This window comes from Tiliqua scincoides, chromosome 1 (assembly GCF_035046505.1).
Source record: "Tiliqua scincoides isolate rTilSci1 chromosome 1, rTilSci1.hap2, whole genome shotgun sequence".
In the NCBI taxonomy this organism is placed as follows: Eukaryota; Metazoa; Chordata; class Lepidosauria; order Squamata; family Scincidae; genus Tiliqua; species Tiliqua scincoides.
Window position 1 is genome coordinate 302,413,248 of NC_089821.1, and position 12,429 is coordinate 302,425,676.

General features: G+C 44.8%; 1 protein-coding gene across 1 annotated transcript; it reads right to left on the reverse strand.

The window, feature by feature from the left end:
• Positions 1-2,322: 2,322 nt before the first annotated feature.
• BAG5 (BAG cochaperone 5) lies at positions 2,323-12,304 on the reverse strand. The gene is made up of 2 exons (XM_066612293.1): positions 12,201-12,304; positions 2,323-7,356 (listed from the first exon to the last, which is right to left on the reverse strand). Exon 2 carries the CDS (start codon positions 7,326-7,328, stop codon positions 5,979-5,981), a length of 1,350 nt encoding a protein of 449 aa, XP_066468390.1. The 5' UTR covers positions 7,329-7,356; positions 12,201-12,304; the 3' UTR covers positions 2,323-5,978.
• Between the last annotated feature and the right edge of the window lie 125 nt (positions 12,305-12,429).

Consider the following 12,429-nt stretch of genomic DNA (forward strand, 5'->3'; position numbering starts at 1 on the left):
TGTGCTGCCCTCACTAGAATGGCATGTAGGCACACCTTTTCAATGGCTGCCAGTGTCTTGGCATGGGTTTAAGTTAGGGTAATTCAACAGGCAGCCCTGATCTTTTGCTTTTGCTCCTAAAGCAATGCTTTCTGCCCTGTCAGATATCCCATCCCTCATATATTTTGCTTCAGCATGATGTTTTCACTTTCTCCTTCTCCCTTATGATTGCATATCCACCTCCACAACAGTAATCGCAAAATGTCATGCTAGGCTCACTTCTTCCCTTGTCATCTCTGTAGAGACACTTATAAGGATTAGTTTGCAAGGAATTTGCATACTAAAAGAGTAGTTTGATCACCTTGCTGCTACATTAAGTTTTGTACTTGGCAGACAAGGCTGTAAATAATTCAGACATGGATATAGGGCGCACTTTTTGTAAAGAAACCACTGCAAGTTATACCCTGCTCTCTTGATAAATTTTCTGATTAACCTGCTTTTCAAGAAACTGCCTTCAGGAGTGTCTCCAGAGACAGAGGCTTACCTGTTCCAGTTTTATCAGAAGGAATTATGAAGGTCTCTGTGCTCCCGTTAAAGGTTTTATTCTCCCTAGAGAAACTGCATAAGCTAGGGTTAGAGAGAAATCTATGAACAGACATATCACACTTCCAATCAAGCTAACAGAGAACGCCTTTGAGCATGTGTAGAGTGCATCTGTCATGCTGAGCACCTGCATCTGGCTGGGATTAGGGCTTCCAATTTAGAGGGCATATCATCCAGACAGACATTTTTGCACTGCAACACTGTATGAAAACTTGCTTTTACAGAAGGATCGTTTTCCCTTATGTATCTCAGAACGTTCAATCCTTGCCCGAGAAAACAGGCTTATCTTTATTTGCTCTCTCTGCCAATATCATCATTTACAGGTATGTTTGGCGTCCTTACTCACCTGTAAGTAGAATTCTAGCTTTCTGTCCTTGGGCCAGCAGAAGATATTCTGGCCTCCAAGGGAAGAAATTCAAATGGCAGCCTCCCCTAAAGTTTTTTTTTTATTTTTAATCTAAAGTCACTTATAATTTATCATTAGTGTCAAAAAACCTTCTCAACAAGCAACTGTCTGCCCTTGATGAAGAAACCAAGGGTTTAACTACACAGTAGATGCAACCATAGGCAACCCTGAACCCTTCAGGGTTGTTTCAGGAGAAGCAATTTAGCAAGAAGCAAGAACAGTTGGGAGAATTCATGTTCAACTCTTTCCCACCTGCCCTTCTCATCTCAATCATTCCATGGGGTGGGAGAACAGAGGGAATTTCATGCAGAGTATTCCTTCTAAGCCCCACCCACATTTCTAAATTGCTCTCTATGGAACTATTTGTTTTCACAATAAGGGGGGGGGAGAGAAGGAAAAGAGAGAAGAGCTATCAGGGTTCAGTTCCATGTGCATGTGGTTACTGTAAGCCCTAAAACTGTAATCCTACACATACTTACTTGGGAGTCAGTTCCAAGACATCACACAATATCTTTCCAATTAAGCATTCCTAGGGCAAGTTTGCTTGGCACTTTAAACTTACAAAGGACTAAACAGATGAAAAAATAGCAGCCAGTCTCTATTGTCTGCATTCTCTGTTACTAAGAACATAAGAACATAAGAACAGCCCCACTGGATCAGGCCATAGGCCCATCTAGTCCAACTTCCCCTATCTCACAGCGGCCCACCAAATGCCCCAGGGAGCACACCAGATAACAAGATACCTCATCCTGGTGCCCTCCCCTACATCTGGCATTCTGACTTAACCCATTTCTAAAATCAGGAGGTTGCGCATACACATCATGGCTTGTACCCCATAATGGATTTTTCCTCCAGAAACTTGTCCAATCCCCTTTTAAAGGCGTCTAGGCTAGATGCCAGCACCACATCCTGTGGCAAGGAGTTCCACAGACCGACCACATGCTGAGTAAAGAAATATTTTCTTTTGTCTGTCCTAACCTGCCCAACACTCAATTTTAGTGGATGTCCCCTGGTTCTGGTATTATGTGAGAGTGTAAAGAGCATCTCCCTATCCACTCTGTCCATTCTCTGCATAATTTTGTATGTCTCAATCATGTCCCCCCTCAAGCGTCTCTTTTCTAGGCTGAAAAGAGAAAAGCGTCTCTTTTCTACTCTTTTTAATCATTACATTTCCTTGTCAAGAAAAAAAAGCATTCTTCTTATGAACATCCTATATTTAGTTCAGTGAAGTTTGCAAGCTTCTATTCTCTAATATAGGAGAAACTCCAACATTTACATTAAGTATTCATTATAAGGACAAAACAAAAAAGATAAGAAAGCTTAACCTCCACATGATCAAGAAAGCATCAAAATGCTTTTATTTATAATATTCAACTTCCAACTTTTGTACACATCAAAGCAATGCTACACAAAGGGATACGCACATTCTGAAGGAAGATTCATAGTCTTCCATTCAAACTTGGAAAACACACACATACACATTCACCTGCATTCAATTCCTACCACTTTGAGTGCTGGCACTGAAGAGGCAGTTTAAGGGCAGGGACTCATTTCTGTGGTTTGTCAATCACAGCAACAGAAGGGTCAAATCCAAACTGATCAGAGGAAAGAATTTAACTTGGTTGCTGGCAAAGGTTTCAGAACAAGGTTGCTTTGGATCAACTGCTCCTAAAGCAATACAATCATAATCAGAAAGACATGAATATCATGATGCTTAAAGGTTCAGCCAAACTACATCTATTAGTTTCTTGATATAATTGTCATGGCAAAGCACACAGAAAAGCTTTTCCAATTAAAAAATACAGGCTCCAAGTTGGTCCAGTGTTAAGTAATTCAACAGCAGAGAACATTTCAGGCCACTGCAATGGAAAGAAAGCAAGGAATACATTTCCTAGCTGCTTGCATATTCAATATGAAAGTACATTCTTAAAAGCACAAAACAAGGATTTATTAAAATCCAGAGACTTTTTGGTTTAGGCTACTTGTTTCACCATGTTTACCCATGCAAAAACAAGATCTCATCCTAAATGAAAATTTTGCACATTTAAACCAATTTTTTCTTTCACAAAACAGGAGAGAGAAGCTTCTACAATACATTGCTATTACAGTACAGTACCACTGAATGCTTATTACAACCATCTCTGTGTATTTGCCCTATTAAATCTGCAGCTCTTTCAGCAAAGCTACGAGTAGTAAACTTTTTATATATCCCCAGATAATGGGAGTCTGCATGTACAGCTTTAGAAATGAGAGCATTCCCAAGGCATATGGAATATTATTCACATTTGAATGAGCTTAAAAAACACAGAAACATAGTGAAACAAATGAGTAAGTTATTCAAATATTAACAGCAGGATTTAGTTGTCATTGCCTAGAATAGACATTAGGCCTGCAGATCTAGGGGATTCTTGTGCATTGTAAGAGCCCCAATGTGCTAATGGAGAGCTCACAAAAACAGGGGCTTCCCCAACTGAACCTGAAATCAGAGCAGTACTGTATGCTAGAAGGAACAGCATGTGCATTTAGAACTGTCCTATAAATGAAGTAAATAGGGAATCCAAGTCACATGAGAACTCTACATGTATGTAGAGTGCCTTGGGTCAAACTCCTTATGGTTAAAATAAAAGCACGTACTAAAATGTTAAGTACTTAAATTATAGATATTAATCAACTAAGGACAAACAGGAACAAAACAAGCAGGTGCAAGTAATATTTCCAGATTAACAGGAAAGACCTTAGGAAAGACACTTCATGGTGAAGTGTCCAAGTAGTGAGTTCATTATTTAGTAGTGGGTTCTAGTTAGGCTAGAGTGACCAAACTTGAATCTGTGGCTGACAAGGTTTCAAAAAGCAGGTACCCATAACAAAGAAGTTATGAGCACAACAACAAAAGCTTTTCACAAGCTGTTTGTCCAGGAACCTCCACGCCATTTTTAAATGCAGGCCACTGTCACCTTTTTTCTCTAGATGGGGAAAGTGAGGCACAGAAAAGGTCAAGGCAATTGGGTCAGGGTCACGTATCAAGTCATTTGGTTCAAGGCCAGAGACAGAACTCTGGTTTCCTGAGTCCATGTTTTAAGCTCAACCATTTGAACATTACTTGCTTGCTAATCTGCTGAAAACATTATTTCAGCAGACACTATAGCATATTCTTTTGAGTCATATTAAAGTAGAATGACAAAAAGTGATCCAGAGGGTTTGGGAGACATTTCACCAGTAAGTGGCATGAAGCCATCTAGAAACAGTTGTAAATAAGGTGCAATATATCCAAACATCACTTAAGAGGCACTTGTCTCTTAGCTGTTGTCTTACTTTTAATTATGTATAGAAACTCCATTTTACACCAATACAAATGCAATATTTGAAAATGGCTACACTTCCAACGCTGTTTCAAAGAAATAATCCACTCTACAAGCCATTAAATTTGATTATAGGCGCTGTGCAAGAAACATCAATTCAGCCTTCTCAAATGTATTTCTACCTACTGAAGTTTTTGGTATGCCTCTGCCAATGCACTCTGATGCTGATTTCTACCTTCCTGAATCTTCATGCAAACAGAAATGTACATGACCTAAGTTGGAGTCAAGATCAACATATGGTCAGGCACAGTTAATAAGCTATGGGGTTCCAGTAAGGAGGAGAGAAAAGCAAAGTCACAAGCAGCTTCCTCTTATATTAATAGTACATGCAAACTACTCAAAAAAGCTAATGTAACAGACAGCAATGCTTTAAATAAAAACAATCTTAAATGTTTGCTATTCCACATGCTTGAAAAATCAGAAACTAGGTAAAAATAATGGATTAAGTAAATCAAGGACATATAGATAGTGCAAGTTGCTTTTACATATCATTAAAGGTATTTTCATGAGTCACTGAAATAGCTCAGCTCTAAGCTGAAAAGAATTTGGGGTACAGGAGCCACACATGAAATCTTGACACACACTACTAGGTCAAGTTCACATGTGAAAGCACTTGCTTAATTTTCTATTAAGCTGGAAGTAGTAATCATTTGCTGTTTGATCTATAAAAATGAAGAGGAATAATAGATGCTAGGCAGGGTGTGTCAGTCAAGGAACAAGTGATCACAGACATCACAAAACCGGGCTAAAGCAGCTCTGCAAGCTACTTTAGCAGGAGGGAGAGGGCCTCAACTACTGAAAAATTCAATACAGCTCTTCAGAAGTGCATTTTTCCAGTCTATGCCATGAAGTCTGACCCCTGAAGTCCCACCATCCCTTATTCTGGTATAGACTTTTTAAGAACTCCTTTCAGAAAGGTCAACCTGCACCAGCATGGCTGCAGACTATTTAGGCTGGAATAATCCTATACAAGGATTCACAGCCCACAGACAGCAGCTTATGCCTACATACATCCCACAGACAGTCTTATAATATAAATCTCAACAGTAATTGTCAAAACTAAGTAATAAAACCAAGCCTCAGGTGAGAAATGAGTGAAACTAAATCAGACGCACAAAAAAGTCATGAGCAACTTGCATTTAATCCTTTGGATTGCAACAGTGCTTTAAAGGCATTTCCATGCTGTGTCAGACAACTGCGACACCTATGCTGGTTTATGGCTAACAAATTTTAGGTCATGGACTTCTCCATTAGCTTTGCCTTGATTGATTTTTAAGAAAACATCTTTGTAAGTTTGCATTATTTCAGTGCGTTCAAGAATTCTATGCAGGATGGTTTGGCCAAATGCTGAAGCAGGGCAGTTCAGCAACTGTCCATTACAGATCGCATGAGCTACAGATTCCAGGAAAGAGATGGCAGTAACCAAAACTGTAACACAAACGGCATATGGACTGTTGTCACTGCCCGACTGTGACAGCACAAGACAGCTGCTGTGTAGCCCAGTCCTACATTTACTCAGTCTCTATGACCTGAGCAAACACCCCAACTTTTGGTCTTCGGGCATTTGTGAAAGGGTGGTTGGCATAAAGTGTGAACGAGGAAGCCATGTCTAGCACAGGATCTTTGCTATTTTAGTACTCCCATTCATCTGTTTTCATGTCTAGATAGTAAAGAATATTCTGTGAAAGCTTCACAGCCTGTTTCCTGGCTGCTTTTGAGCACTCATCCCCTTGAGGGTCGATAGCATCAAGTGCTAGAAGTTGCTTAGTGAGGAGTTCCTCCAGCCTCATGTAGTTCTTATCAGTTCTGTTCCCATCAAAAGAAAGCACTTCCTGCTGAATCTGGGACACGTCTCCAAGAATATTCCAAACTGCTTTATGTGACAGAGGCTCTGCTGCTGTTTGTTCTGCAAATGTCACTCGTTTAACAAGCGCCTCCTTTAAGTCAATATACGTTATGAGAGTTTGTACTTCTATGACTGCTCGCCTTCTGGCCTCCCTGATGCATGGATTTTTGCCTGGACTCACTTCATCCAACTGTGCAATTAACCCCTGCAGCTCTGTCTTTAACTTCAAGTACAAATCAGAAGCCTCTACTTTCAAAAGGGAATCATGAACCTCTTTTGCCTTCTTGCGGATTTCTTCAATTTTTAGAATGCATGCGTTTTGTGCCAAGTCATATCCGTAAGTGGAATCAGCTTCTTCTTCCAGATCTAGGTATTTCTGCAATTTATTGATCTCTTCAACAACTTCTTTACGATAGTTTCTTATCTCTGGGTGGCCACATACATCCAAGGCATCCAGATCAGCAATCAGGCCCGTGAGCACACATGATAAATGCCTACAGGTCTCATTGTTGTTTACTCCCATTAGAACAGCAATAAGGGTTCCTTTTGCTTTATTCACTTCACTCATGACAGAGTTAATCTTAGAGACAGAAGGATGTGCATCAGTGGACAATGGCAGGGAAGGCTGCTGTTTTGTACAGCTGTCTATAATATCTTGAACAGCACATACTTTGGTCAAAGTTCGATACCTGGCTTTCCGTAGAGAGATTTTGCCTCCGGTTTTTACTTGCGTGAGTCTAAAGATGATATCTTGAATACCTTCGTCAAATTCTTCTGTTACACAGTTGCCTCCTTTGTAAAAAGCTGCGATTTCACGTTCCACAAATGCCTGTGCTTCCTTAAATATGGACTCAATCTCCAGTCTCTGGGGGTGGTTGGCATTCTGCTCCAGTTCCTTAAGTAGCCCCTCAGTTTCTTGGGCAGCCCGCTTTCTGGCTTGTTGAATATCACCTCTGCCTTCGGCATCCACAGAATCTATTTCAAATAGCTGTTTAGTGAGATTCCTCTCTAGATTCTTATAAGCTCTGTCACTGGACAGACCACTGAAGTTTACTACTTGTGATTCAATGTCTTTGACTTCCTTTTGTATTTCTTGTAACCTTTTAATGGAAGGATGTTGGTTACCCATATCCATTCTTTTACTTCATCCAGTTCCAGCAGAGCTATAAATAAGCAAAACATAATCAAAATGTAACTGATGAAGTTTCAAACACATGTCTACTAAGCAACATCCCAAGAATTCAGCTTCTCGGTTTTAAAAAATGAACTCCTTGTTCATTTTTTTTTTTTAACACCATACAATCTTAAAATACCCTTCTGCAGTTCGGAGGTCCTGCTCTAAAATGTCCAAGTTGCTTTAGGCTGCAATCAAAACCACACTTTCCTAAGAGTAAGCCCTATTGAACAAAATGGGACTTTCTTCTGAGTAGACCTGGTTAGGATTGTGCCTTTAGTGAGATAACAAGAGTTTATAAGAGTCTTCCTGACATCTCTGACCTTTTACATAAGTACTTTGAGTAAGCATCCCTTAATTCTAGTAAGCAAAGTACTCAAAGTACTTTGAGTAAGCAACTCAGTAATTCTAGATTACCTTACAAGGTTGTTGTAAGGATAATTAGATAATTCCGGTTGAAGTGCTTTGAACTTGTGAGTGTTATATCATCAGACTCACTAATTTAAATTGATCCTATGCAAATTTACTGGGAAAGGTTCCACTGTGTTTACTGACAAACTCTATGGTTAGTCATGTTGCAACACACAAGAAATTCTGAGGTAACTGAAATCCTATGCACATTTACTAGGGCACAAGTCCCACTGAATTCAGTTGGGCTTCCAGCACTGTACAAATCATGTTTACTCAGGGGATAGCAGTGCTTTCTTTCCTCTGTCTTGAGACAATGCAGGCAGAACAGAACAAAGTTGACTGATGCACCCATGAAGAAAATTAAAGATGATATTGCCATCTGCTACCCAAACCACTACTCTTCTGGTGCCAGGAAAAGACAGCAGATGATCCAAGAAAAAGCAGAAGGCACTTCTCATCATCCCCCTTTGCCCTACTACAATCCTATCCACACTTATCTGGGAGTAAGACCCATTGACTACAATGGGCCTTACTTCTGAGTAGACATGCTTAGGATTGGGCTGTGCCAGTACTCCCTTGGCATTTCCCTCTCCTTGAGCTGCCTCCAGCAAGAATACCCACTTACCTGAGAGTAAGTATACTGACTACAATAAGACTTACTTCTAAGAAGACATGCCTAGGACTGGGCTGTGTCAGTCCTCCCTTGCAAGAACACTCACAGGGTCTCAGGTTTGCAATCCTATCCACACTTGTCTGGGAGTAAGCCCCATGGGCGATAATGGGTCTTACTTCCAGGTAGACATGCCTAGGAGCGGGCTGTGTGTCAGTCCTCCCTTGGCATTTCCCTCCCCTTGAGCTACCTCCAGCAATAACACAGTTTTGCACCCTCATGGGTCTCAGGCTTGCAATCCTATCCACACTTGTCTGGGAGTAAGCCCCACTGACTATGATGGGTGTTACTTCCAAGTAGACACACACAGGATTAGGCTGTGTCAGTCCTCCCTTGGCATTTCCCTCCCTCCAGCTGCCTCCAGCCATCACACCCCGGCTCTCAGGCTGCAATCCTATCCACACTTACCTGGGAGCAAGCCCCATTGACTACAAAGACTTACTCCCGAGTAGACACGCGCAGGATGGGGTTCTCAAGCCCCAGCCTGGAACCAACGAGGGTCTTCCTGCCCAGCCATCCCCCTGCGCCCGGCGCGCCCCAGCGCTGCTCACCAACACACAGCCAGGCTCCGGCGCCCGCCCGGTTCTTGCGCCAGCGAGGAGCCCCTTGGGGGAAGCGAGTCCCGGTGCGCAGAGCTTGATCCCCCGCCCCCTCTAGCGACCCTACATCCCTGTAGGAAGGAAGGCGGGAATCAGCTCCGAGCTCGGGCCGCTTCCCCCAGGCGGAGCGCGCACGGTCTCTCTCCCCGCCTCCTGCGCCCCGGTGACTTCACAAAGCCGGACAATCGAACACCCGCAGCGCTTCTCCAAGCGCGGGGAGGGGGCGAGCCTGGGAAGGGCTGGCTGGGGGAGGGGGCAGCAGTGGGGAAACCGAGGCAGGCTCAGCTTCCCCCCCCCCCCAGCGCACCTCCCAGGTGCCTTCCAAGCCCGGGTCCCCTTCCATCTATCCCTGGCATCCTCCCTTTCAAGCGCTTCTCCAAGCTCCCCATCGCCCCTGCATGCAATCCTAGGCACGCTTTCCTGGTAGTAAGCCCCACTCAACACAATGGGGCTTACTTCCGAGTAGGCATGCAGGGCAGCGTACTGCAATTCTTTTCTCACGCAAGCACCTCCGGATCCATGCGCCACTTGCCATGAGTCAGACGCTCTCCCCCCATAAATCCCCCCGTCAGCCCTATAACTGCCAGCCCTACAGCCCCCTCTATCCCCGCACCCTGAGAGTCTCCCTGCCACGGATCTTTCCAGGGATTTCTAGGACACCCTTCCCCAAAACCCGTTCACACAGCTGTGCGCACCAACCCTGCCTGGGTATCTACGAGAACACCCGGTTAGACCCCCCCAGCTACTCTCCCCTCGATCAAACCTTCCCAAGAGATCCTCCTAGAAGTTACTCCAGTCCTTGACCACCACCCCCTCTGCACATCCTCCAGCTCTTTTCTCACCTCACCCAAGTAACCCACCTCTCCAGCTGTAACTTTACACACCCTTACTTGGGAGTAACCACCATACACACACACTATACATGTAGCAGACAGAAAGATAGCAGAAAGAGAGAAAGATTAGCATTAGATGCCTGAACTTCCATGCCACTAAAACAGTGGCTCTCTTGTACTCCCCCAGAGACCTGCTATGCCCCCTTCTCCTTTTTAAGCCCCTTTTTCTACCCCACCACCTTCACAGGTGAAGCCCCTAAAACCCTTCTTACTGGTTAATCTCCCCCTACCCTGCACCTACTGATCTGCCCTTCTCCCATATTGAGAACCACAGGGATGCCTCCCACCCCACCACCACCAAAGAGTCTCATCATGCCGCCCTGGGTCCCTTTAGGGAGAAGGGTGGGATATAAATAAAGTTTATTATCATAAGAACAGAGGAAGGACCCCACAGGACCAGGTCAAAGGTCCATCTGGTCCAGCTTCCTGTATCTCACAGTGGCCCACCAGATGGCTCACAACAACAAGAGACCTGCATCCTGTTGCTACTCCCTTGCATCTGGTATTCTGAGGTAGCCTACCACTAAAATCAGGAAGTTGTACATGTCCATCGTGGCTTGTGATGGGCCATATACCCACACATACATACCCATATATAACCTGTGATGGGGGCATTTTCTCCAGAAATCTGTCCAATCTCCTTTTAAAGCCATCTAGGACAGATACCATCACCACATCCTGTTTCAAGATGTTCCACAGACTAATTTGATTTAGTTCACAGACTAATGGTCGATTTTCAGTTGTCGGAGATAGCCTACCTCGAAAATCAGGAGGTTGCGCATACCCATCATGACCTGTAACCTATGAAGGGGCTTTTCCTCCAGAAATCTGTCCACCCCACAACCCCACCCCAAATAACTCCGATGCTGGCACCCTGCTGCTGCCTTCACTATGCCCTCCACCTTTGTTGGCTCCCCCTTTTTTTAACCCCAGAAACACTTCTCAAAAGGTACCCCAGTTTCAAAGCACAGCATGCAATAAGTCACCCAACATGTGCCAGTTTAAATTTCATGACTAGAGATGTTTGTTTTCCCAGTGAGTAAGACAGAATTACAGCCTCCCCCCAGTCTTACTTGAACACATTAGGGTTACTTCTGACAATGTTTTCAAACACCCCTGTCCAATTACTGGGGGATGAATTTGGCTGCCTCTCCTGTAGGGAAGGGCATCTTTGGTACCTTCACCATCAACCCGATAGCCAGAGGGATTTGAAAATGCTGTTATTTGTCTTACACATAAGTAAGCCTATTAGGTTTACACCTTAAGTCTTACTAAAGGCATCTTACAGGAAAACAAGCACCTCCACCCATTGGGCAAGCCTGGGTTGCTTCTTCCACCCCTGCCTGCAAGCCCTTTCCCATGAATAAGACAGGATTACAGCCTAGCTCTTACTGAATACAATGGGTTACCTCTGAGTACAGTAAATGACAGTTTTCAAATCAGTGCTGGTGGCTCTCTCCCCAGCCACCCATTCTGCACATCTGGGCTGCTTCTTCCACCCCACCTGCCTTGCCTGCCTGCCCTTTCCAATGTCTAAGTCTTACTTAGCACAATAGGCTTACTTCTGAGTAAAATAAATGACACACTTTCAAATACCCCTGTTCACTTCTGAGGGCTGAACGGGGCTGTCTCCCCTTAAGCAAACCTGGGTTGCTTCTTCCATCCCTTGCCTGCCAGCCTGAATCTTACTGAACACAATAGGCTTACTCCTGAGTAAAATAAATGACACCATATTAAACACCTTTGTTCACTACTGCTGGCTGAGTGTAGCTGTCTTTCCTCAGTCACCCACGGGGCCAGCCTGGGCTTCTTCCACTCCTCCTGCCTGCCCTTTCCCGTGACAGCCCTACTGAATACAATGGGCTTATTTGTGAGTAAACCAAAGCACACCCTCGTGATGGCTGAACGCGGCTGTCTCTCCACAGTCACCAACTGGATCAGTTCTGGGCTTCTTCCAGCCCTGCCTACTTGTCCTTTCCCATGACAGGTCAAGTCCTACTGAATGCAATGGGCTTACTCGTGAGTAAAGCAGAGGACGCCCTAGGGGTGGCTGAGCATGGCTGTCTCCCCCCAGCCACCCACTGGGCCACTTCCAGCCCTGCCTGCCCTTCCCAAGGCGAGCACGGCGTTTACACAAGCAGGGAGACACGCAAGCCGGTCCCCGACGAGCCACCCCCTGCAGCAGCAGCAGCTGCTCCTCGCCTCCAGCAGCCCGCCCCCCCTCCACGGAGCTCCCAGAGCCGGCCACAGCCCTCCTTACCGGGGGCGGAGACGCGCCTCAGCCCCGCTGCCTGCCTGCCTGCCCATGCGCGCTCCCGCCTCTGCCAGCCACGGCTTTAGCCAGCGCAGGCACTCTGCGGGAAGGAAATAACCAGGCGCGGAATACGGCCCTTTCGCGACATTGCCGCAAAGCACAAACGACAGCGTCGCTGCTGTTGTTGTTACGGGGCTCGGCAACCAAGCGTAGTGGGCGTGGCTTGGCTGGGATG